Raw genomic sequence first — 25,060 nt, 5'->3', positions numbered from 1 at the left:
AACCATGCAAGTCAGTGTTACACAGGGAGATCATGACTCAAAAATAAAAAAAATTAACAACTTAGAAAGATGCCAGGACTCAAACTCCAAGTTAATCTTTGTGAAGAGGGTGTGGCTGCATCCAGGACTTGTGATCAAGAGAGTCTGATCTGAACCCTGGCTCTGCCCCTCACCACATAACAATCTAACCTCTTTAGATCCTGGGTTTCTTAGCTCTAAAATGGGAATATGAGCACTTACTTCAACTGGAGCTGTAGGAAAGACCGATCAAGTCAATCAGAACACTTGTGCCTCAGTGCTGGGGCTTACACCTCATCAATACATGGCAGCACTACCTACTGTCCCTGCACTGTCAAATTCCCAGACATACTTCTGCATTCCGACCGACTCCTTGGCTTAGCTGCCTAAGAAAGGTGACTTCTGCAGTTATGGCTGAGGTAGCAGATGTGCGATCGAACCTGAGTTCCTGAGGCTGAGGAGATGCCAATCCACAAAGCGCAAGGACCCAAGTTCAGTTCTTAGACTGCACATTCAAAAATCTGGGTGTGTGGAAGATGCTTATAATCCTACCACTGGAGACACAGACAGGCAGGCCATAGGTACTCGGTGGCCAGCTAGCCACCAGGGCAAGTTCAAGGCCAATGAGAAACTATGGTGTTAACACAAAGAGGGAGGAGGGCAGAAGGGGAGGGGAGAAGGAGGAGGGTAGAGAAGAGAGGAGAATGACAATACATAAAGTATCCTCTGTCCTCCACACACGTGAACACACGTGCCCATGGACGCACACATATAGGCACACATGTGGACATGCATGTAAACAACAGAGTTCGTGCAGCATTTGCCAAATCTGGAGCTACAATCTGGAGGTGCAAAATGAAAACACAGAAGATACTGATGTGTTCAAATGCACTGAAATTTAAAATTTGCTTATTTAAAAAAAAAAGTCCACTTTACAAAGTTCAGTAACAACGTGGAGTAGGGGAAAGTATTTCTATCTCTAACCATCTTGCCTCCAACTTCTATACAGGGCTTCTGTACATCACCATGGAGAATCACTGGATTCTTTTCAATAAAGAGAGGACTAACTTGAGTGTACTGATAAATATACAATATGATCCGCAAGCTCAGGTGAAAGAAGCACAAATCAGATCTCGCTGCATAAGGAAGAGTGAGCATTAGTAAAAGGGCGGTTGTTGCAATGGAAGCACTGTCTTATCCTAGAGAGTCTAGCAATCCAAATTTAAACCAAACCCCAGAAAGAAAGATGCTCTCTTTATTCCTCTACATTGCCACAAACCCTCAGAAAGGCCGCTAATGGCCACACAGCCGCCCAAAGACTGTCACTACGGCACAATTCGTAATCTCAAGAGACAGTTAGCAGGGGCTAGAGAGGTGGCTGAGGAGCCTCCCAAGAGCACTTGATGCTCTTACAGGATTGGGGTTCAGTTCCTAGCACCCACAAGGCAGCTCACACAGTCTGTAACTCGAGTTCCATGGGATCTGATGCCCTCTTCTGGCCTCCAAGGGCACCAGGCACTAATGTGATAAAGAAACTTAAATACAGACACTTAAGCACACAATTCTTTAAGAGGAAATAAGCAAGAAGGCTGGAAGTGAGCTAAGAGTCATCAATACAGCCTAAGAAAAATAGGATTGTAGCCTTACGGTAGAATATGGAATAGCCGTGAAATGAAAAAAAAAAACTAAATTAAATGTGCAGCATGAAATTCAAACACAGTGGCTATTTTTTTTAGAAGGAGTAATTTGCATAACTCCTGAAATAGGAAACCACTGACATTGATTATGCTACACCACAGATTTGACACACGTGGGCAACTGTACAAACGCCTACACTGAACTACATAGACTCTGAAGTTCAACAAAGTGTTTGCTTAGGAATGAGGACTGGACTTAGGACAACAGAAGTCTCTCTGGCTTTGTTCATTCTTTTTGTGTGCCCTTAGTGTGTCTGCAAGTGAGTGTGCATATGTGAATGCAGGTTTTAATTATGTGTAGGTGTGTATGTGTACATGCAGGTATGTGTTTCTCAGGGGCCTGCCTGCTGAGGCCTGACATGTTGGGTCTTCTGGAGCTGGAGTTACAGATGATTGTGAACTACCTGAGTGGGTGCTGGAAACTAAACTCAGGTCCTCTGGGAGAGCAGACTTAACCACTGAACTGCTTCTGCAGTCACTGGTTTTGTTATTTTTAAAATAACAGGTTTCATACAAGGAGAAGACTAAGGATTGCTACTTTGTGTGGCTGTTGCTACACTGTCCCCGGTCCTTTTCCTTATGCTGTTGTTAGTCTGTTTCCATTTTTAAAGAGTTGGGGAGTAATCTATCTCACCTGTCCTAGAGAACAAAGGAAACAAAGAAACAACACCCACTCAAACCTGGGGTGTCATCTTGAGCTGCCCAACTTTGATAGCAGACCAGGCAAGCACACTCTATGAAGGACTCAAGAATCGACCAGGAAGTAAACATCTCAGTCCCACATGGTTTATGCTCTGAGAAGAACACTCCACGAAAACTGCTGTCACAGGTTCGTCAAATTGTCCACTTGTAACCTGCCCACGAGTCTGTCGGCATCGGCCCACATGGTTAACAGGGATATAATTAGCGATGAATTGAAGGCTCCTAAGTTCCCAAAGTCTCATTTCCTCAACACATCACAGAGGAGCAATCTGCCTCTGACAAGGCTTAAGGCCCTAAAGCAGAAAGACAGACACGAGCGTGGGGACGGTGTGCAGAGATCTGCCCCACCTTTGCCTGCACTCACTTCCAAAGCGTGAGGCGACAGCTCCTTAGTCCACCTGTCAGAATTCAGCCTCCAGTTGTGTGGCCTTTCTTACACCGTCCTCCCAACTGAGTCTCCCTCTCCTGCTTCCTTATCCCTAAAACAGGAGTGGCAACAGCTAGTTCCCAAGGGTTTGATGAGGGTAAACCTGGTAAGAGAAAAGCGCCCAGATCTGGCCAAATGTTCAGTGGACATCCCCCAAGACAGGGCCCGTGCATCTTCTCCAGGTGTTGGTTCAATTATCAAAATGCGGTCATGGGCTGGAGATGGCCCAGTGGGTTAAGTGCTTGCTGCATAAGCAAGAGAACCTGATTCGGTTCATCCCCAGAACCCGTATAAGAAAGCCAGGAGAGGTGGTGGTGCATGCCTCTTATCCCAGTGCTGGGGGGCAGAAACAGGAAAGGCATTGGGGCTCACTGGCCAGCCAACCTAGCTCAGTCCTCAAGTGCCAAGTGAAAGAGAGCCCCTGGCTCAAGAGAGAAAAACAGAGAAGGAAGAACTCCCCTCCCCTCTCCCCCCACAAGGTTGGCCTTTGGTTTCTATACACATGTATACACACAAGATGTGAGCTTGCTACCAGGAAAACTATCAACATGTAAATTCTAGGATTAAGTCTAATAGTAGAAGAAAAAACAGGACCAGGAAAGAGCCTTAGAGGACATTGCTCTGCCCTGTGATTTTGTGCAATCTTGTAGTAACTTTGGCCCTGAAATGAACATGACCAAAAGTTCGGCAAACCTCTCAACTTGGTTTCTGTTCTGAATTTTGGTACACGGCCTTGGGTCCGGAAGGATCCGGACCTTGCCAGCTGAAAACCTGTACAGGAAATTTCACACAGGCTTCCAGACAGCGGAAGGCTTCGCCAAGTCCAGCCCTGCTGGCCTCTCTGCCTAGCACTGGCCACCTCACAGCCCAAGCCCATCTCTCCAGGCCAATGGCTGCCTGCCTCTCCCTCACAAATGTCCTCTGCCACTCACTTATTCCACACAGATGTCCAAATGCACACTGGCTCACAGGCCAGACTTTAAATCGCGCACTCAAACTTCGCATACGGTTACTGGCTTGAGGCCCGAGCTAGTGCCTCACACGCGATAAACGTATATTGTGGTAAATCCATCAAACTGAGAATCATCACATCTGCGCAAAACAGCAAAATGGATCCATAAAACACTTGCATTATAGAAAGAAAAAGAAAACCACTTTCCAAACTAAACGTCCAGGCAGCATGAGAAGTCGGCATCCTCTTTAGAAACACCATATTTTGGTTTGGTTTGGTTTGGTTTTATCATGGCGCACGTAACCGAAGGGTGGGAAGAATTTGAGACTTGTGCCAATTGCTCCTGACTGCGGAGCCATAGCCCAGCTCCTAACCCTAACTTCATTTCTTGGCGCATCTTCAGTCTGGTTCTGATGAAAACGTGTCCCCTTTCCCATCTGACCTGGATATCTCTATCAATCTGACAGAGCCTAGGGTCATCTAGGAGATCAATTGAGAAATGGCCTAGATCAGATTGCCCTGTGGCTGTTAGGGATTGTCTTAATTGTTAATTGATGAGAGAGAGCATCTGTGTCAAGTCCAAAGTAGGCAGGCTGGCCTGCACTGCCAGTATAAGCTAGCTTCCCAGCCAGCCAGCCAGCAGTAACACCCTCCATAGTTTCTGCTGTGTTTCCTGACTGTGAAGTGGGGTGCTTGGTGGAAGGCCATTCAGTGTGAAATAGCAAGCAGCCTCACCTTTAAGTCCCTGCTTTGAGTTCCCGCCTTAACTTCTCTTGGTGGTGGGCTGAGGTCTGGAAATTGGGAAGCAGAGGCAGGAGGATCTCTGAGAGTTCAAGGCCAGCCTGGTCTACACAGGGAGTGCAAGACAGCGGAGGGCTATAGAGAGAGACCCTGTCTCAAAAACTTGAAGACGATTTGCCATGACATCTCCGTGGGCATTTGCAGGTAGGGAGCTGAGTTTCTGACATTCTCCAAAAGGCACTGATGCAGCGCTGAGCCCGATGCTACCCTCTGCTCTCCTGCTTCACCCCAGGGCAGATCCAAAGCCATCCACATGCCCTAGACCTGAGAATCCTGACATCTGAGGCCTCAGAAGTGCTGTGCTTGCTACCGGGCTAGCAGGGACAAGCAGGGCCTGGGAACAACAGTCTGCGTGTTTTGCGACTGTATCACCCTTTGTACAATGTGATGTTTTCATGAAAAATGGACACAGTCTCCAAAAGATAGAAAAGTAGTCACAATAAGTGAAAGAGAAACAACAGAATTCTCCACTGGCCACCCATTATCTGTGATCAGAAAACAATGTTTCTAATATACGCAAGTAAATGTCACAAAGAAACAAAAGAAAAGAATTTTCCGGCAACCATGAATATGCCAGAGAAAAAGTCTGAGGATCTAAAAATATAAAATCAGGAATTTCATGAAAATACCTAAACTTCATTTTTAAAATTCCCCATGACCGCAGGAACAAATCCCAGAAACTCCTATACCCATACAAGCCTCCCTTTAGGAGTCGTTCATGTGGGTGTGGGGCCCGATTTGTCCCCTTTCTACAGGAACTCTGAGACCAGCTCAAAGCAACTGTCCTTGGAGAGGCAGGTGTGCTCAGCACCTGAGGGCTTCTCTGTGCAATCGTGGCAGACCTGGTCCATGACCCAGAACTTTTACTGAGAGAAATAAAACTAAAAATTAAAAAAAAAAAATGACATCATAAGCCTAAAGGCTTGAATAACCATCAGAACTGGGTTGGCAACAGAAAACCACCAGCTAAGGCGCTGGCTCCCTGGGATAATCCAGGCCCAGAGCTGGTGCACAGAATTAAATTGTGTTGTCCGCTCATTCTCCCTGCACTCATTTCAGCCCTCTGCAAATGGCAGCCTTCCATTCCAGGCCAGGGGCACGTGCACGCCACTGCCATTATGTGCCTACGTGAGTACAGGCCACAGGTTTAGGCTGTCTGTATAAAAATGCACAAGCCTGCATCACCTGTGTGCCCCCAACCAACCTCGTGTTCATCAGACAGACAGGGAAGGGCAGGGCAAGGGAGCCCACCACAGTGAGGAGGGAAGCGAGGCTGTTATTAGGAAGAATGGCAATGGAGAGACTGGAGACAGGTGACCTCAGCACCGAGTCCATCCTAAAGTCTCAGTTCCCAGACTGGATGGACAGTATAGCCCCCATGCACTGTTCGCCAAGGCTATGCGGGCCAAGCACTTGGCAGAAATGGGGTGGGAAGGACCCTAAGGGAAAGCCCTGGAATGTACTTGCCCAGAGCATCCGGATGAACTGGCTGCTCCCAGTCTAGTGCTGATCCTGGCCTGTGACGATGTCATGCAGATGATGATTCTCCACATCCCCCTCACTGTGCTGTAGGGGAAGAGGACTGCTATCCTGTCCCAAATAATCTATTGGAGAAGGCTGAAGATGTAGCTCAGGAAGTCTGGCTAACATGCAAGAAGCCCCGGGTTCGATCCCCAGGACCGCACAAACCAGAGATGGCTGTGCACGCCTGTAATCTCAGCACTCGGGACTTGCAGGCAGCAGGATCAGATGTCCAAGGTCTCCTGGGCTACACAATGAGTTTGAGGCTGAACATGAGCTTCATGAAACTCTGTCTCAAAACAAAACACTATTTTTGTTCCTGAGTTCCAACAAGGTTTCCCAGGAAACCTAGCCATGTCCTCAGTTCATTATGAGGTATGTTTGTTTATCCATGCATTTTATTTCTGTCCCTATGCCCATCAAGGCCAACTTCTTCCTTGAGTAGCAAAAGGCTAGGGATAAACACTCCGTGGACAGCCTCTCTTAACCCTGAGCTGGGACTAACATCAAAAGCCACAGAAAGTGAAGGAGGCAGATGTAGATAAGGGGGCGAGACCCACCCAGTCTCTGGAGAGCTCCGATGGACCAGGCCCGAGGCTGTGCTGGGCTCTGTTTTCTCCTTCTTTCCTCAGCCTGCCTATCCACTTACTGTTTTCCTCTCCCTCAAACTCAGTGGATACAAATGGAAAGAGAAAGGGCAGCAGGAAGCTTGCACCCTTGAAGAGGAGGCCTTTCCCCTCATTGCTCTGAGACCCACGGAGACCCCCATCTCAATCTCATTAAACTGCCTCAGTGATACACTTAATCACTGCCCAGATCCACCCGCTCTGCGGGTCTGGACTGGAAAACAGATTGCATCACGCTGTCTGGAGCTGCTTAGTGGCGACTTGAGATTGCAAGAGCCTGCAGCTGGGTGGACGAGAAACTTCAGGGTGAGGCAGGGCTCACGGATGCACACCACCAGGGGTATGTGGCTCCCACTGAGGGTGCTGCAACCAAGACATTGGTCATATTGTCACACCAACTTCTTGTGCCCAGGCTGCAGAAAGCATGATGGGTGTCCAGGCTTAACTGGCCTGGGGCTGTCAATTCTCAGTCCTTGGTTCTCAGAACCAACCTTATAGCCACTGGCAGAGACAAGGGTCTGTTTGTAGCTGCTCTGGGCCTTTTTCCTAAGATGATATTTAGGCCAGATTTTCAGAAGTATATTATGGGGCATATATGAGGTTTTCAAAGGCCATCATAAGTGTAGAAACAACTACAGGGGTTCAAGGATTTATGGGGGGAAGTAACAAATGTGGGAGGGAGGGAAGGGCAGCGCCACATCCAAGTGAGAGACAAGTGAGACTAGACTATGTAGCAATGGTAAGGGGTTAAAAAGGGATCAGGAACACGCACACACGCGTGCGCACACACCGTATGTAGACAGAACTGACTCCCACACATAGTTCCGTGTTATGGAAGATGAAAAGACAACTTGCAATCACAAAGAAACCCCATAAACACTTGAGCAAACATTAGCAATCTGCAACCATTTCCCATCAATAACCAAGCCCTGGGTATCACATTTGAGGACCCCTAATTAGGAAATTAGGAGACAGAAGCCCCACACCCTGACTTTTGGAGCTTTCTTGTAGCTATGTCCACGGAAGTCCTACCATAGCAATCAAACACGCTCGGCCATGAACTGGAGTATGAAAGAATGGATTCTCAAGTTCCTGGCCGAGCCCTGCCCCATATCACAACCCCAAATTATATCTCTCCAAAAACATGCTACCACATTAGGTAGAGAGAGAGCAGACACATGCAGAAGCTATGGGCTAACCGAGATACTGCGAACACTCTGGGCACGATGAAGTCACACTGGGTTCAAATCAAATTAGCTTCAGTTCTTTACCAGAAACTGGTTTTCTGCTTAATAAACAGCACCACAGTGGGAGGGGAGGAAGCCACATGCAGAGAAATGGACCATGGGGCTCCTTGGCTTCAAGAAACTTACAGTCTGATTGGAGAAATAAGCAGGCCTCAAACAGAGTAATCAGCAAGGCAAGAAGCAACAAGCAGAATGGATGGGTGCCGAAGGAACACTTTTTATATACTGGAAAGATAAACACGGCCCAAAGCATGAGCTGGGCTCTAAGACCCGTGCTAACTTAAAACAGGCTCCTGTGTTCAGTAAACAGAGCAGGTGCTGAAACCAAATCGGCTTCACAAAGAGGGTTCCCATCTTGTCCCTTTATGCTAAGTAGACTTCAGCAGAGAAGCACCCCCTCTTCTACAAAAAGGTCTGAAGCCTCCCGCAGAGCCAAGGCCCAGAGAGAGACCCAGAGCTTGCTAAACCTATTTTAAGAGAGAATCTTTTTTTTTTTCCAGTAACCTTATTAAACACTCTGGGAAACAAATGTCAGGAAACACTAGCTAGCCAGGATCTGCCAGAGACGCTTCTCCAAAGCACACCAGGACCCAGCTAGAAGAGGTGGCAGAGAGCCAAGCCAGGCTGCCAGCCCTCCCCCTTATACTCTGGGTATAGCTTTCACAGGGGAGCCAATGGCCTCTCTGAAAAGTGGGTGTGTCTGCCCAACAACCCAATCTGACCAAGCTCACAGAGAGCATCAAATGAACACCCTCCGCCCACTAAGATGACTCCGCCCTCTGAGATGACTCTGCCCACTGAGATAAAGCCTCTAAAAACAAGACTGTAACTAAATGCTCATCCCAGCAAGCACCTGTAACCCTAGATCTCCACAGTGGAGAACTGAAAGTTTGAGGCCAGCCTGGGCTACACAGCAATATTCTGTCTCAACAAGGGAAGGAAAAAAAGATGAAAGAAATAATTACATAAAAAACTAATTAACAAAGATTATCAGTACACTCAGGGCCTCTGAAATAGCCCTGCAAAAGCTGAGCATGCTGGGGGTGGAGCGCAGAAGAAGCAGATGTCCTGCGTGAACTGGCTAAGAGGACTAACCGGGACTCAGGGAAAGCGTAGCACAGGCGCTGGCCGTGAAGGCAGGAAAGGTGAGGCCTTATCGCTTCAGTTCTGGGGCAAGGGGAGTTAGGGGCCCAGCTTTCCAGGGAAACATAAACCTCTCCCTTTGTATGCCCCCCCGGAGAATTAAACCATTCTGACCATGGGAACTGACACCGAGTCTCCGGACTGCGGTGACACCGGCAGAATAGAGACTCTCGGGAAGATAATTCATGGCTATGGACCTCAAGAGCAATTCTTAAAACTCTGTTCTTTATCTAAATTCTTCCTCCAAATCTACCCCAAAAGGAAAGAGCCAGGGGAGGACACAGACACGTAAACACCATTGCCACGAGGGATCTAATGAAAGCAGAAACAAAACATGACATAAAGGAAGAACAACACGGCATCGATCTTATAAATCAGGGCAAAATCACATTAGGGGCTCTGATGGGTCATTAAAAGCCTTAAGAATTGTAATGACATGGAGAAGTACTTACTGACTTTGGTAATTTTTGTTATAAATAAAGACAAAGCTGGAGCCATTGAAGCTGGGAGCTACAGAATGTTAGGAAGAAATATCAACATGGTCAGAAGGAAAAAAATCTAAAAGGAAACAAATATCCGAGAGATGAGGCTATAGGTGGGTTTCCAACTGTCTGCAATAGGCACAAAATCTATGAAAAAAGAAGCTACGTTCATTTAAAAATTCCTATCACACGGCTGGAGCAATGTCTCAGCAGTTGAGAGCTCGGACTGCACTTCCAGAGGACCTGGGTTCAATTTCCAGCACCCACACGGCAGCTCACAACTGTCTGTGACTCCAGTCCTGAGGGATCCAGCACCCTCACACAGACACACGTGTGGGAGAAACACCAATGCGCATGAATTGGGAACAAATGGCTTTATTCTCCCTCGAGGTAGAATGGTTTGTAATTAAAATATGAGCAATTTCCGTTCTTAAATAGTCGGGGGTTTGTCAGTCCCCAGTGATATGAGTAAGAGATAAACAGGAAAATTCTAAGGAAAAAAGTTGCTCTTGGGGTCAGAATAGCAGCATCTTCGGCATGTATAGGCAACAAGGAGCCAGTGCTTCAGGGAGAGGCATTCCAGTGCACAATGAGGACTACACTCCCACGGGGGCCATGTGGTGCCAAAACCAAACAGCTAAACAGTGTCCTTAGTATGCTTCCTTTCTATGCCAGAGTCTCTAGGATGAGAGTCCACTACCAAACAGCAGGGAAGCTATAACACAGAGGCAATAGGAGGCCTGAGATGGGATTCCACGACCCTTAAACCTTGAATCTACTCTGAAGGAAGGGGTTACCACAGAGGTTACACAATACTTTATGACACCAGTTCTGCCACCACGGTGGGCGGCTGCCACACCAGAACCCAAAACCCAAGAACGTTGGAGATTCATTAAGGACCTAAGGATGATTTAGCCATTTGACCTGGAACCATGACCCCAGCCCAGCATGCACTTTGGGGACTTGGCTACACACGTTCTTCAGAGCGCAGTGATGCCATCTGTGGCTTCTTTTCCCTCCAAAAGAAAGCCAGGGGGTCTAGTTCTCTGCGCTAACTGTGCTCATAAAAATCACAGTGTGCAGTGATGATGGCTTGTTTAATAGACAGAACAGACATGCTCAGTACAGCCTTGTCTGTGAAATGGGACGGTTCTGACTCAGCTGTTACCAGGAAACACAGGCCAGGTGTTCTAGAAAGCCTGGCTGAGTCACGGATAAGTGGATTAAATAAATAACAAGAAAGGTAGATACACACTTAGCAGAGGGGATGAAGACAGTCCACAGGAGGGCAGGGAGACTCAGTATAGGTTCTCGCTCCTCATCTAAAAGCCACCATTCTCCACAGAAACAAGGACACATACATTCTGTCCTGCACGGTGCCAAGGAGTCCTTTGCAATAGCTACAGTCTCCACCACGAGAAGCCACATCTCAGACACTCTAGAAACTGGCAGGGCTCCTAGAGCCACACCCCGGCACAGGGGGAGTGGGAGCTCCCACTGGCATGCTCACTGACAGTTTGGGAAGCAGCGTGTCCAGAATGTTTTAGAACCCATCTACTCAGCTTCTCTCAGCTGTCTACTCAGGGCCAGGAAGATGGGGTGCTGGCGCCCAGTGGCCTTGTTCCGTACCCTGACTGAGTCCTCCTGTGAACACAACCCCTCGGCAGAAGGCTGGAACATCTCAAATGAACTCGGAGCGTCACCCAGTACAATCCTCTGTAGCATCACTGGGATTACTGATTGCCACTGGTGTCATTTTCCTCAATGTCTGGAAGGCTTCTTCCCACACAGCGAACAACCACAACATATTTGCAGCACCGGTGAACGAGTCCATGATTGAATCAACAGAAGCACGATCTCTCAACAAAAAAAAACCAAAGAGCTATTCTATCCCAAACCTGCTTCACCCAGAGAATGGCATTCTCCAAACACCTACCCCTTCCCGGCCCCTTCGGTCCCATCCAACTCTGTCCATGTCCACCGTCCCCAGGGCCTGCAGCGTAACACAATCACCAAACCCTGTGTGATTCCCCTTATAGATCTGATGGCGCAGCAGCAGGGTCTCTACCTTAACCAGGCTGTCTCTGTATCTCTCTGCATCTACTCTTTGCTTTAGAAGCTACACACTCTCTCCCTTCTGCCTAGCATGGTCTCCTATTCTCGCCCTCTCTACAGCTTCATACGCCATCTTCCATAAATCTTCCAAATCCCAGTTCTAATACTTCTAGCTTCTGTCGGCTCATAAGAAATGTAGAAACGTATGTCTTATGATGGGCTATTTCCATCCATGTACACCGTAGACAGGCTTAGAAGCTGGACCCCGCGAATCCATTCTCTCTTCTGTCATCCCTTTAATACACACCCACACAAGGACATTTAGAATCTTCGAGACTCGCCATCTTGAAATGCCCAATTAAGTGGTGACAATTGTAGTCATCAGCCTAGCGTGTCACAGAAGGCGAGAAGTCACCCCTCCTATCACTGCACCATTTAACCACCTTAAATGTCCAGGAGCGTAATCCCCACCAACTTCCTAGTCACAGCTGGGGTTCCCTGGTCACACCTGCAGGGGCCCTGTAATCTTTCTAGGTACACTCCACAATGTTTTGCCAGCCTTGACATCTTTCTACCACAGAGCCTCCTGGCATGTAGTTGATCCCCGTAAGCATGGGAACATTAAAAAAAAAAAAGTTAGAAGCCTTCACGTGTATTTAGCTACAAAGAGAATGTTCTTGAGGTCGTTTTTTAATTAACAAGGAGTAGGTCCGCCTAGATTCTGTAGAAAAAAAAAAAGCTCCCAGTTCCTTGAGCCCTGTGTCCCTAGGAAATGTCAGCACGGAGGGCAGAGACCCTGTGTGAGGTCCTCCTGGCTATGCTACATCTTGTAAGATTTCCACTTGCCATCAACATTTAAGCAATTAAAAAAAAATGTGTATTACCACTGTCTGGCAGGCTTTCTTTCTGGGATTCAACCTGCTCTCCCATCCCACTCTTAGATGCTCATTACACAACAAAACACCAAGACAGAGAGACAGGAAGAATCCACCCCAAGGTAAAACTGCACGCCGACTTCAAAAGGAAACCCCCGAGATAAAATTGTAAAAACTTTTGAAGCCTTTTTACTGAGTTGTAAGACACATGCTAGACCAAAATACCACCATTTGGGGTCTAGAATCTTTTTTTTTTCTTTCCTGGGTACAAAGAAAGTTAAATGAAAGTCTTTGTATAGCAAAGGCACCGGGGGTGATACCCAGGGAGCAAGTCCTAACCCCACGGCTTCCAGGAGCTGGAGGCAATCTGTACAAGCCTGGCGCAAGACACTACCACCCAGCAGAGGCCTGCACTTCCTCCTTCGACTTGTGAGAGGAAGAAAAAAGAATTAGAATATAAATTTCAGAAATGCCAGAGAAAGCAAAATGGAACCAATGAAAAAAATGGAATTGGAGAGAGGAGGGTCTTAGAATGGGCTCCTTGGCATTTCTGAGGTTTTACAAAGTCAGGATTGGGTGGTGGGGCAGAGTGGGTATGGGGGCTGGAGCAAGGACTGACTCCTTGCAGGACTGATGAGTCATTGGCCAGCCAATCAAGGGGACTGATGAGTCTCCGGCCAGCCAATCAAGGGGACTGATGAGTCTCCACCAGCCAATCAAGGCAGACCTAGGAAATAATTTCTTTTCTTCTCAGAACACAGACTGGGAATCACCAGGGTCTAACAAACAAGATGCTGCAAAAGATGCACGGATATTTTGTGGGGGAGGATCAGCTTAAACATTCTTGGATAGGACTAGACTGTGGCTCGGTAACAAAATGTTTGCTTAGCCTGAGCAAAGCCTCTGGTTCTAACCCCAGCTCCAGGCAATGGATGAATGAACACACATTGTGAACTGTGAGGACACACCTGTGTCCTAACATGAACATTCATTCCACACATTAGCTTTTTAAGGTTGTTTATTAATTATTATTATTACATTAGCGTGTGTGCTGGGTGAGTAATGTGTCTGCAGGTGCCCATGGAAGCCAGAAGCAGGTATCAGACCTCCTGGAACTAGAGTTTCAGGCAACTGTGAGTCACCTAACGTGGGCTCTGGAGGACCAGGTCCTCCGTAGATCAGTAAATGAAAGCTTTTAACTGCTGAGCCATCTCTCCAGCCCCCCACACATCAACTTCATTCAGCATGAAAACCTCCCACTACATGGGGGGGGGGGGGACTCAATCAGACTAAAAATACTTGAAATTCCCAGGTGAGGATTCTCTTCCAGGTGGAGGCTCTGGGGAAAGCTGTTTCCTGAGCAATCTGATAGTCATGACCTCAAGGGAGTAACAAGGAACCCCAACACTTCCCTGTTTGTACAGCGAAACAGCAGAAGTCATTTGGAAACAGCTCGGCCCACGAGTTACAATAATCCAGATTTCAAAGAAATTGGGAAACAGTCCGTAGAAGGCTATTTTGAAACGCGTCTGGTTCTGGGCTATGATATTATGACACTGTGTCTAACAGGATGGAAACCTGAGGGTGAGGAGTAAAGCTGACATTCGTGACCAAACACAAACACAAACAAACCCCTCCGGCCACTGTGAAGCCATACAGAAACCCAAATGATGCATAAGCCACAGTGCAGAAAGTTCTCGGGGCTGACTCAGCCGTTGCGCCCGCTGTGGTGTGGGTGGTTTGGGTTGACACACAGCTCCGTATCCAGTGAGAAGATAATTAAGTATTTTCCAAATGTGGTCTCCTGTTGACCGAACTTAGAGCTTTCCCCTTCTCCTCAGCTCCCAGGACCACCTTTCCCCACAAACCTATAACCTCCACCAGATGACTAGTCCCCAGGTCCCTAAGGGCACAGCAGTCAGCAAACAAGGCTTTGTGACCACGGCCAACCTTAAAGATGACATGGGTACTCCTGAGTGGTGGACATATGGTACATGTGCCTTCTAGAAAACAGTAGAGGAAAAGGAGCCTCAGTTTCCCCTCTGAGTCCCTTGCCAAGATTCACACTGGTTCTGCAAAGACCCCTTCCCCACCACCTACAGACTGTCCATTTCCACCAAGGAAATAAGACTCTGACGACCCCAGCTGTGGCAGCTGTTCTCGCCGGATTTAAGCAGGACAAGAGGGGACAGCTGTGACCACTCACACTTGGATGAGGGTCTTGCTCAGTGCTGCTATGGCCTATGATCCTTCACTACCAGAGTTGTGCGCACTCTGAACTGGGGTAAGTTGGCAGAGACTCCCTTGTCTTCAGGTGGGGAAACCTCTAGGGAGAGCTTCCAAGGGGAGAGAAATCAATTCCAAAGTCTGGGCAGATGCTGGGGAATACATCGGCTTAGGAGACCGTAAACCCTGCCAGCATCACACGCTTGGGTCCCATAACCATGTGTGAAGATTGTCTTTTCTAACATGGCATTTGATGTTCCAGAAAAACTTGAATCAGCACCCACACCGGCAGCTTCTTCACCCTCACTCTCGTCAGTTGCTGATGGCCAGCAGCTTACAGTCAACAAGAGCCAGCCACGAGCCTTGCTCTCACCTCTCACAAAAGAGAATGTACCAGAAGGTTCCCAAAAGGGCACAAAGAGCTGGATTCAGCCTTTGCCCCAGCTTCTATGTCGGCGTGTGACATTGGGCAGTTCACTTAAGGCATCTCTGGGCCTCAGTTTCCTCTCCTGACATCAGATTGGGCCTAAAGCTGTCTAAGGCTATCACCTCCAGCCCTCAGCATTCATTTGACCGTGGGGCTGGAAGAGGGAAGACTTCTAGCAATTGTCAGCCGTCTTCCTCATGCCCTATTTATACCATGAGAAGTTAAGACATTTCCACCAATCAAGGTTCCAAATGCGGTTTTACAGAAATAAATTATGTTCTGATATACACACATCCAACTGAGGCCTAACTCATTCAATAATATATAATCAATTAGACCAAGCTACCAAATCAGGAGGTGGCCTGAAATCTGACAAAATGCATCTTAAGGTTTTTCTACTTTAAATCATTTTGCAATTTTTTAAAGATTCTGAGTAATGTAGAAGCCAAACAGACTAATGGGTAACATTTGTGATAGCGTAAATAAAAAATGTATGAACTATCTCCTGCTTTGCATAATTCTACCTGTCATGAATTCATTATAAAAATATGTCTTTCATTAATTATTTCAAATGTCTGAAGTCCAGCTCATGGTATAAATATAGAGAAGGAAATAGATATTCTAATAAGGCTGAGCTACCTTCTCAGGAGGCTAATTTATTGACTTTCGTAGCCTACGATATGCCAGGAAGGTGCATTAAAAATATATGTTGACACAGACTTGATGCTGTAGTCTGAGCAAAAACAAATGTTTTCTGTGTGGCGCCCACATGCTTTCAAAGCTGTGGGTGCACGGATTAAGTTTAATTTGGGCCTTTCTAAGTTCATTTCTACTCTAGGCTTGTAGTCAGTCAGCTCAGATCATTTGTCAATCTTCATGTAGAGTGTTACTCTCTAGTACATATCAAGATAAATAGGGTGGATGGAAATTTCAGACCAAGGACTCCCTTTTTTTCCTCATCTTTCCTGTAGCCTTGCTTCCCCTAAAATGCATTTTTTTCTAAACAACTGCTTCAGAACCATCCGTAGTTTCCCCGACTCAGGGAGGATGCATCCTCTCAACAGACGCCCACAAGTCTAGCGTCTAACCCAGAACACAGAGCAACGTGGGGAAATTTCCTCGTGACAGTTGCTGTGGTGCCGTCACGGGGGAGGAATAGCTTGTCACACAGACCATACGCAAAGCTAATCTCCAGGAAAACATTTTCTCAAAGAACTGACAAATACAAGTTTTCATCATCGAAAGAAAAAGAAAAAAAAAGGAGAGTATCTACTTTTTGCCCCCAAGAAAGGGGTGCCACTGAGAAACACTCACCACGATGTGTGCGGGCGAGGGGGAGCGGGCATCCTTGAGGGCTTGTCTGCTCTGGAGGCTTCCTGCTTGGACATCGAGCAGCGGCCATTTCATCTGCAGATACTGGGAATAAAGGGAAACAATTCATTCAGGGAAGGAGAGGAGGCAAGTTAGTTACCAAGAAATACGCATTGTGTGCATTATTTACATTGAAAAGGGAAAAAGAAAGAAGGAAAGAACGATCTAAAAACATGCAAAGGCAAAGGTATGAGTAAGTTCAAATGCAGAAAATCAACGTCACTAACAGGCACAGTCTTGTCTTTGCAAGGTAACTTACGGGGTGGCTCCTGGAAAGGGGGTTCAATAGTGCAACCTTCTTCAGAGGGAAGTGATGGAGGCATGAGATGGGCAGTGGAGGGAAAAAGGGTGCAGGGGAGCAAAGAAGGGGCGAAGACAGAAAGCCAAAACAGAACCTCAGCCAGAAAAGTCCTAGAAGACCCCCTAGACCCCCTGCTCTTCCGGCGGCCTTCATCTTTAAAACAGTGTCATCCTTCACTTCCTTTACACGCAGAGGGCGTCCAGTCATGACCACACACGGCACTCCTCAACTGACCCCAAGACATGGACAACTGAAGTACTTCATGGCAGTAGACATACACCCAGGGCACAGTGCAATTTACATGGTCTTTTCAAAAGAACAGCACAATTCTTACATTTGGGCAGAATTAGCATGAGAGCCAATACATCCCTCCCTGCCTTTCTCCGGAGCAGGAGAGGGTACAAAACCAGCTACTTCTGTTGAAATCGTCAGAGCGGCAGTCCAAGGATGGCACGAGACCAACTGGCCTCTTTAGTTTGACAGATGAAACTGAGGCGACGTCGTTTGTTCAGTGTGGAGATGCTCCAGATCCCCTAAGGGCATGTGAATTCTAAATCTCTTGTGACTAGGCATCAGTATTGCTTAGAGGGCACATAAAGAGCAGTCTTCATCGTTCCAGAGATTTGAAGCAAACTGACTAGTCTTAATATTCATTTTATAGAAATGAACGCACATGGAGGGGTGTCGTGGGTCACAGGTGGGGTTCAGAGAACAATTGCAGCAGTCCGTTGTCCCCTTCCACCATGAGAGTTCGAAGGATCAAGCTCACATCATCGGGCTTGGTGGCAAGTACCTTTCCCTACTCAGTTCCAGAGTTGTGCAGTCAACGAACACTATGGAAAATTGCTTTGTGTCTGTTCACCCTGCCGAGAATAAGGAGGCCCATGATATGTCTGCCCTTGGGAAGTGCATACTGGTGAGGCAGCTAGCACACATACCGCTAGCTCAAAGCAGAATGTGGGCAGCCATGCCCAGGTAATGCCAAGAAAGATAGCAGAGTTTCTGACAAACTACTATACCTAGTAGATGCAGCTATGTCTTTAGGACTTCTGTAGAAAGAAAAGACAGCAAAGGACCGTCCAGGAAGAAACTTTGCTCAGACTCCATGTGGGAACAGAGAGGTCAAAGGTATCCGAAAACAAGCGCGTGTTGCTCAGAGACATGCCTGTTTGGCAAACTAAAACCAAACGTGGTTACACCTAAGGCGGGGTGATCGGAGCCCAACAGCTGCCGTCTGCTTTTCCTGCCTAGATCCACAAATGGTGGGTTCATCTTCTACAGCTTAGGAGATTTTTACCAAAAACCCTCCCTAATAAAGTTTTAGCCTGACAAGATCTTCCACCAAAGCTGTTTCTACCAATCTCTAGCTGCCTTTTACTAATCGGAGGGGTTGCCATATCTGTGACAGAAAAATACATCTGCCCGAATATTGAAAGAAATTAGGATTCCAGGCATTGAATCCTAGCAAGACCCTCCCATTCATCTTTACAACCAAACCACTTCCAAACTGGAGCCAGGATAACCCTAAGTTTAAAACCACTGAAGACAGAATTCCCAAGGTATCCTCAGTCCTGACTCCGAGCCAAGAGTCTCTGGGAAGCTATTCTGCCCTGTCTCACCCTGACTTCTTCCCATTCACACTTGCCACATAACTACAGGGGCTGCCTCGGTCAAAACCACTCAATAGAGTCATTTCCTTGAGGCCAACCAGAAATGCACCCTGGCCAGCACTACCTCTCCATCTCACAAGAACCCACAGAAGAAACTGCAAAACCGAACAGACACACCCACACCTCCCGCTATGCTCCAACGGGAGGGTTTGATGAGTGGAGATGTTTGCATCTCTGACCATCTGTAAAGGAGATCTGATTGCATCCTGATGCCAGCTCTATTGAATTAGAACATGTAGGCTTGGTTTAAGGTGACAGGCTAGCCCTGAGGAACCTGAGTTCTTGTGTAAGAACTGTCATGCTCAGAACGCACTATCAACTCGGAGACTTCTAATTCTTAGTGCACATAAAAGCTTCATTGTGTTCCAATCTCCATAGGCTACCTGCACCACATATTTTTATGAGCCTACATTTCAGCGCTCTGAGCCTACAGTACACATAATTTTCAATTATGTCAGGGCAGCGCAGGCCCGCTGCCTATATAACATTACTGGTTGGAGGAAATGAGAGTCACCCCTGCTGCCCAGAGAGAGTTAACCAAATCCAGATGGTGGAGGGCAGCCCCTGGCCCTGCCGGCTGGCGGGGACGCCCCAATGACAGCCTCCAATGCTCCTTTTGGGAGCAACTTGATACCACTGCAGCCAGGCACCCACAAGTCCATGCTCACTCTAGAGTCCTAACCAGCATGCTGGGTGACAGGGCTCCTTTTGGGAAAGCAAACATTTATGTTGGGATTTTTATTTTAAAGGAAGACATTAACTTCTTCCCAAAGTGATGCTCCCCGGTTCCTTCATCTGAGTAATAGGGAAAATAAATACATAAAGGGAAGAAGGAGGAAATTAGGTAAAATTACAGCCTAAAGGAAAATCTCTTCCTTCCTGGAGACATTTAGCTGTGAGAAATTCTATTCTGCTCTCCTAAAGGAGGACATGCAATGGAGACTCACAGAAGAACTGGACCATCTCTCTTGTCCAGGCTCCACTGCGGGTTTATATCCTTCGGGGGGGGGGGGATATCTCCACCATCCTAGAATAAAAACAACACTGGGCTCCTGCTCGCTTCCTCTCGAGCACTCCACATGGAAATTATGAATTGCCTACAAAAACATTAAACTTTTCAACAAACGGCAATCAAACGGGGCTGAGGGAATTCCTACATTGAGAACTGTTGAAACGGGTCTGCTCAGCTTTCATTTAGTCAAAAAAATAATAATAATGCTAATAAGGCCATCTTGGCTTAAGCATTTCATCTTTTGTTTAATAATAGTGTTCTGATTTTGCCCCATTAGGCCCTCTTCCAAATCATGTTTTACGCTGTAGCTCTAGGAGCTGAAGCCTAAGTTTAGGACCTGTGGGCAAAGGCTCAAGGGATACATACAATGCCAAGGGTCTGCAAGGAGTCAGAGCTCAAAATTCTGCTGACTCATCAACAAAAAGGAAGAGCCAGGGAGACGACTCGGTCAGTAATACGCTTGCCACGCAAGCATGAAGACTTGAGTTCAGACCCAGGGCGTACCTGTAAAATCAGTGTGGAGAGGTAGGGGAAGAAGGACACCCCCTCCCCTGGGTCGCAGTGGCCAGACAGTCTAACCAAATGCTGGAACCCCAAGTTCAGTCTGACATCCTGTCTCAAAATAACAACAACAATATGGATAGTGATTAAAGTAGACACTTAAAGTTCACTGATAATCTCCATACACAGAGAGAGACAGAGACAGAGAGACAGACAGACACAGAGAGAATGTAAGCATCTCTAATTGTCTTCCTTCTTCCACTTCCTCCAATAAAAGGAAAAATTCTAAGCTGCCGGGGAAGAGCTTCCAAACAGACTCTTTCAGAGCTGCCGGCCCCTCACTGGACCAGCCGGCCAGAGTCTGCCCCCACAGGTCTCCCGCATCTCCAGGACCCCACGGTCGGAACCTGCTCCTTCATAGCTCCTGCTGGGGCCTGGGTGCACGTTCCTAAACAAACAGGACTCAAAGCACAGTGACAAAGATGACAAAGTTGCCAGGAAAGTTCACATCCTTAATTACACACCAGCAAGGCTTCCCAGCACTTCCTTTCATTTACCCGTCCCACAGATGGACAGGCGAGCAGAGACTGGCCCCACTCCCTTATTTATTCAGGGCAGGGCTCGTCAGATAGTGACTATCTCAGGCTCTGTGGTCCATGACCATGCTCACCATTGTAACTTGAAAGCAGCTCCAGGCTGTTTTACATTAGATAAACATCCATGGATGTTTTACGTTAGGTTGTGTTGTGTTGGGTTGGGTTGGGTTATGTTATGTTATGTTGTGTTAGGTTGTGTTATCTTGTGTTATGTTATGTTGTGTTAGGTTGTGTTGTGTTGTGTTAGGTTGTGTTGTGTTATGTTGTGTTGTGTTATGTTATGGCCCATGCATTCCAATAAACTGCATAAAAAGGACACTGGTATCTGAACTTTCTGTACCTAGAGATACTATTCTCCTCATGCTTTTTTTCTTCTTAAATTCATTTTATTTTTTTAATTGTACACCTTTGTGTGAGTCTGTGGGGGATAAGGGCACACATGTTCAAGCACGGAGGTCAGAAGAAGCACCTCAGACCACGGGAATCTGAGCCACATGACATGGATACCAGGCCTCTAGAAGACTTCTCTTGATTTCTTGAATCATTTATAAATAATAAAACTCAAAAATAAGAAATTAATTCACTAATTAAAGCAGTGTTATTCTTCACTTTCAAACCATCTGAACACAGATGCAAGCCAATCGTGAGCTATGTGGGCACTGGTCTGGACATTCGAATACAGTCATGTAAGAAAGCGTGTCCCATGGCTCAAAGGCAGCATTTTAAACTGAGATGTCACAGGCAGGCTTGTGTTTTAAGGATTATAAAAGAACCTGCACTGGATGTTGTGTGTGGCTCACACCTTGAATTGTAGCTGGACTTTGGGAATCCGAGGCCTGTCTGGTGTACACAGCAAGTTCTGGTAGAGCCAGAGGTACATAATGAGAGCCTCTGTCAAACAAAACAACAGCAAAAATCTGGTCTCTGTCCAAGGCACGCAGTCACCCACAGACCACCATTCCTCTACTGTCAAGATGGAAGTTCTAGAAATCACTGAGCAGTTCTGACTGGGAAGGGCTCACCACTCCCCAGAGGCAGTGTATCAGGTGACAACAGATCAGATCATCCCCAAGAGAGCAACAGGTGGGCTGTCTTCAGGGCACAGAGAAATGATCTCAGCGCTTTGAGAGCAACTGTCTACTTCCTGTCTCCAGAATGTTCCCTTAAGACAAGGCTGGAATGAAGGCCCCATGGTGCCCACTCCTCTGCTCTCCACCAACAGATGCCAATGGTCACGGGCTTACACAAAAGACAATGTTCGAGGTGGTTAGAGGAACAGTGAGGAAATACTTTGTTCAGGGAAAGTGGAGCTCGGCTCTGTCTGGTAAAGCGGCAGCTTTGCTAACACAAGGACCTGGATTCGCTGCCAGGAGCTGGCATAGCAGGCACAGCATGGTGACAAGCACTTACAATCCCGTGTGAGGAGGGAGGCATTGGATCCCCGAGGCTCGTGGACCAACCAGCCTGGCCTAAGTAGTAAGTTCTAGGCCAGTAAGAGACCGTGTCTAAAAAAAGGTGGATGGGTCCTGAGGAAGAAAACCTGAGTGTGACTTCTTGCCTCCCTCCATGAGCACTGCACACACAAGCACAGAAGCACACACAAGACAAGGAAAGTGAAACGGCCTCTTCCAGAAAAGAAAGGTCCAGAGTCAGCAGTCAGCCCAGACAATTAGCAAAAACAAGTGACGGGCGCCTCTTCGCAACTCAAGCCGATTCTGACTAGGAAAATCTATTTCTCATGAAATCTAATTAGTCTGGATCCATCTTCACAGTGGCCCCTCATTAGATCCCCACTGACAAGATCTCCTAGTGCCCTGGTACCAGGAAGCTGCAAATGTCTTGTTTCTAATGAAATGTCAGACACGTCCCAAAGGGAGGGAAGGGTCACCCATGGTCCACCATGTCCAAAATCATGAAGTCCTCCCTCAAAGCAGCATGGGCCAGATGCTGACTCCCTTGCCAATGGGCAACACAGGACAGAAAGAGAAGTGACTACGTGCCAAACCTTACTAAAGAAAACACCACCAGAAGCCACTTGGCTCAAAGAAGAAAGTACCAGAAATAAGCAAACAGGCTGTTGGAGTACCTTCTCAATAGCAATCATCTCTGGGTCTCTTCAGGAGGTCAAGCTGTAAGGAAGAACACACACACAGACACTCACACATGCCCACACAGACACACACACTCAAACACAGGCACACATAGCTCACACAGATACATACACTACACAGACATACACACACACACACACACACATACACACTCCTCAAGAGTAGACTGAACCTTTCTGACCCTTCTTCGTTTCTTGAGAATGGGAAGAAAACAATCCAGCCCATCCCCTATGAAGAAGGAGGTCTTTTCCTGGTAAGCAAGACACCTCAGCTTATCCACAATGGTAAAAATGTGAACAGTTGTGACAAAATTAAGTTTGTTCAATGTTCTGTCTATATCAGAAAGTTAACATCCATCAACTATACTGGCACTGAAAATACATGGAACGTTCCAGAAGTCCCTTCGGAGCCTTCTAGGCTGTCACTGTAAGGCCTGTTATGCTTCCACGGCTTCCACAGCAGAAGGTACAGGACAGGGGCTCTTACCCTCCTAATGCTTCCACCCTTTAACACAGATCCCCATTTGTGGAACTTGTGACTCTCCACCATAAAATTACTTTGTTGCTACTTCGTAACTAACTCTGCTACTGTTATGAATTGTATGTAACTATGTTATATGCCGAGGAGTCAAGACCCACAGATTGAGAACCAGTGGTACAGGCGATTACAAACTCTAGAGCTAGACCTATTGCAGACAATCCACAATGGTTCTATCTTTAAAGGTCTTTTTGTCTATAAAGCATGACGAGATGCAGGCATCTGTGATTTCCGGTTTGGGATTCAGCATGATGAGCACACACTCTGGACGCAACAAGGAGAAGTTACCCCAGCCTAAAGCTGAATGTTCTCCAAAGTCAACCAAGGAATGGAGCCACGAGAGCTGGTGAGATGGTAGCCTTTGGTCGGGTCTTGGCTTTGGCTTTGTTCATTCTGTAATAAAACCCGACACAGCAGAAACTCAAGGAGTTTCTCTTAAAAGCACCGTACCACTTCTTACAGAAAATGACCAAGAGAAAAAGCTACGTGCAGATAGATGCTAGGGCCCAACAGATTAGCCTTTGTTTCCGTGTGTCATTTTAAAGAAGGTGAATGAAATGCTGTGGTTGGCTTCCATCACAGGAATAGAGCAGTTCTCAGCAATCCTCACCGCTGAGATACCTCGGCAGTGACCGCTACATCAAGACTAACCCTGCGAAATGAAGGGGAAGTGGATGGAGAACTAACTAGCATTTGTACAAGAAGAAAACTCGGGCCAATCAGATGGGACCCAGCTTACTACAAGACACAAGGCTGGTCCCATGGCAGACACAGACACAGGGCTTCAGGCCACCACCTTTCTGTTCCCTCCAGGCTCATCTCCTAACTCCCCTCTGCCTTCCATGCTCTTCTACCGGTGTCTATGCCCACCAAGCTCCAACCAGAGAAAAGAGCCACGAATGCTAAGTCAATGTTTCAAGTACCCAAATCCCTGACCCAGCTTAGAGGACATGAGCTCTCCCAGATCATGATCCAGCCTCCAGCCAGAGCCACACGGGTCCTTTCCTGAGCCCCCCAACCACTGATTAACTGACCTCTTGCCTGCGAGCCCCTGCAGGAACCTCCCATGAACAGGCAGACCAGAGAAGGGTCACCTTTAGACAGAAAACACTTACGATGTCTCATTTTAAAATCAACCAATTGCAGCCACCACCGTTTTTATTTTATAGAAAGGCCAAGAACAGTTAATTGGTATGTCTGATTTACCACCTGTGCCTCCACAACATGCCAAGAGAGACACAGGCCATCTGCAGACAGAAAAATCAACCGGAAGACACAGAAGTCTAGGGAGCAAACGTGGGCACTGCTAGGAGCTAAGCAGTGGGCTGGCTGTCCTGAACTAAAAGGCAGCACGCCTTTCAGTCTGTAGAATACTAAAACCAGATAGCTGAAGTGTGCTACATTCACAAAACAGAATATTATCCAACGAGAAAGTCAGCATACTGATGCATGCTACACCCTGGGCACTCCTGGATACATTCTATGCTATTCTAAAGCAGGCAGACAAAAAGGTGGGGGAGAGGGGAGGGAGCAACACACATGTATTCTTCCATTTACATAAAACACACAGGAGCTGAGGAGAAAGGGGTGGGGGAATGCCAGCTAGGGAAAATGGGCATTCTTTATAAAGGATCAAATCTCCCAGAAGTAGAGTACCAGTGACCCGGTGAGCACTCTAAAAACCAATGAATTGTGTCCTCCACTTTTTTAAGATTTATATTCTCTCTCTCTCTCTCTCTCTCTCTCTCTCTCTCTCTCTCTC

At 47.1% G+C, this 25,060-nt stretch overlaps 1 protein-coding gene across 24 annotated transcripts in view; it reads right to left on the bottom strand.

Moving 5' to 3' along the window:
• Positions 1-25,060, bottom strand: part of Tcf7l2 (transcription factor 7 like 2) — a 191,774-nt gene that overhangs the window by 99,023 nt on the left and 67,691 nt on the right. For all 24 annotated transcript variants that reach the window (XM_026781385.1, XM_026781376.1, XM_005352501.2 and 21 more), the window contains one exon: positions 16,514-16,615. In XM_026781385.1, the coding sequence (XP_026637186.1) occupies positions 16,514-16,615 (102 nt within the window). The remainder of the gene's footprint in view (positions 1-16,513; positions 16,616-25,060) is intronic.

Source organism: Microtus ochrogaster, chromosome 8 (genome assembly GCF_000317375.1).
Source record: "Microtus ochrogaster isolate Prairie Vole_2 chromosome 8, MicOch1.0, whole genome shotgun sequence".
NCBI classification, from domain to species: Eukaryota; Metazoa; Chordata; class Mammalia; order Rodentia; family Cricetidae; genus Microtus; species Microtus ochrogaster.
Note: the sequence above shows the minus strand (reverse complement) of the source record. Positions and strands in the feature narration are given on the sequence as shown.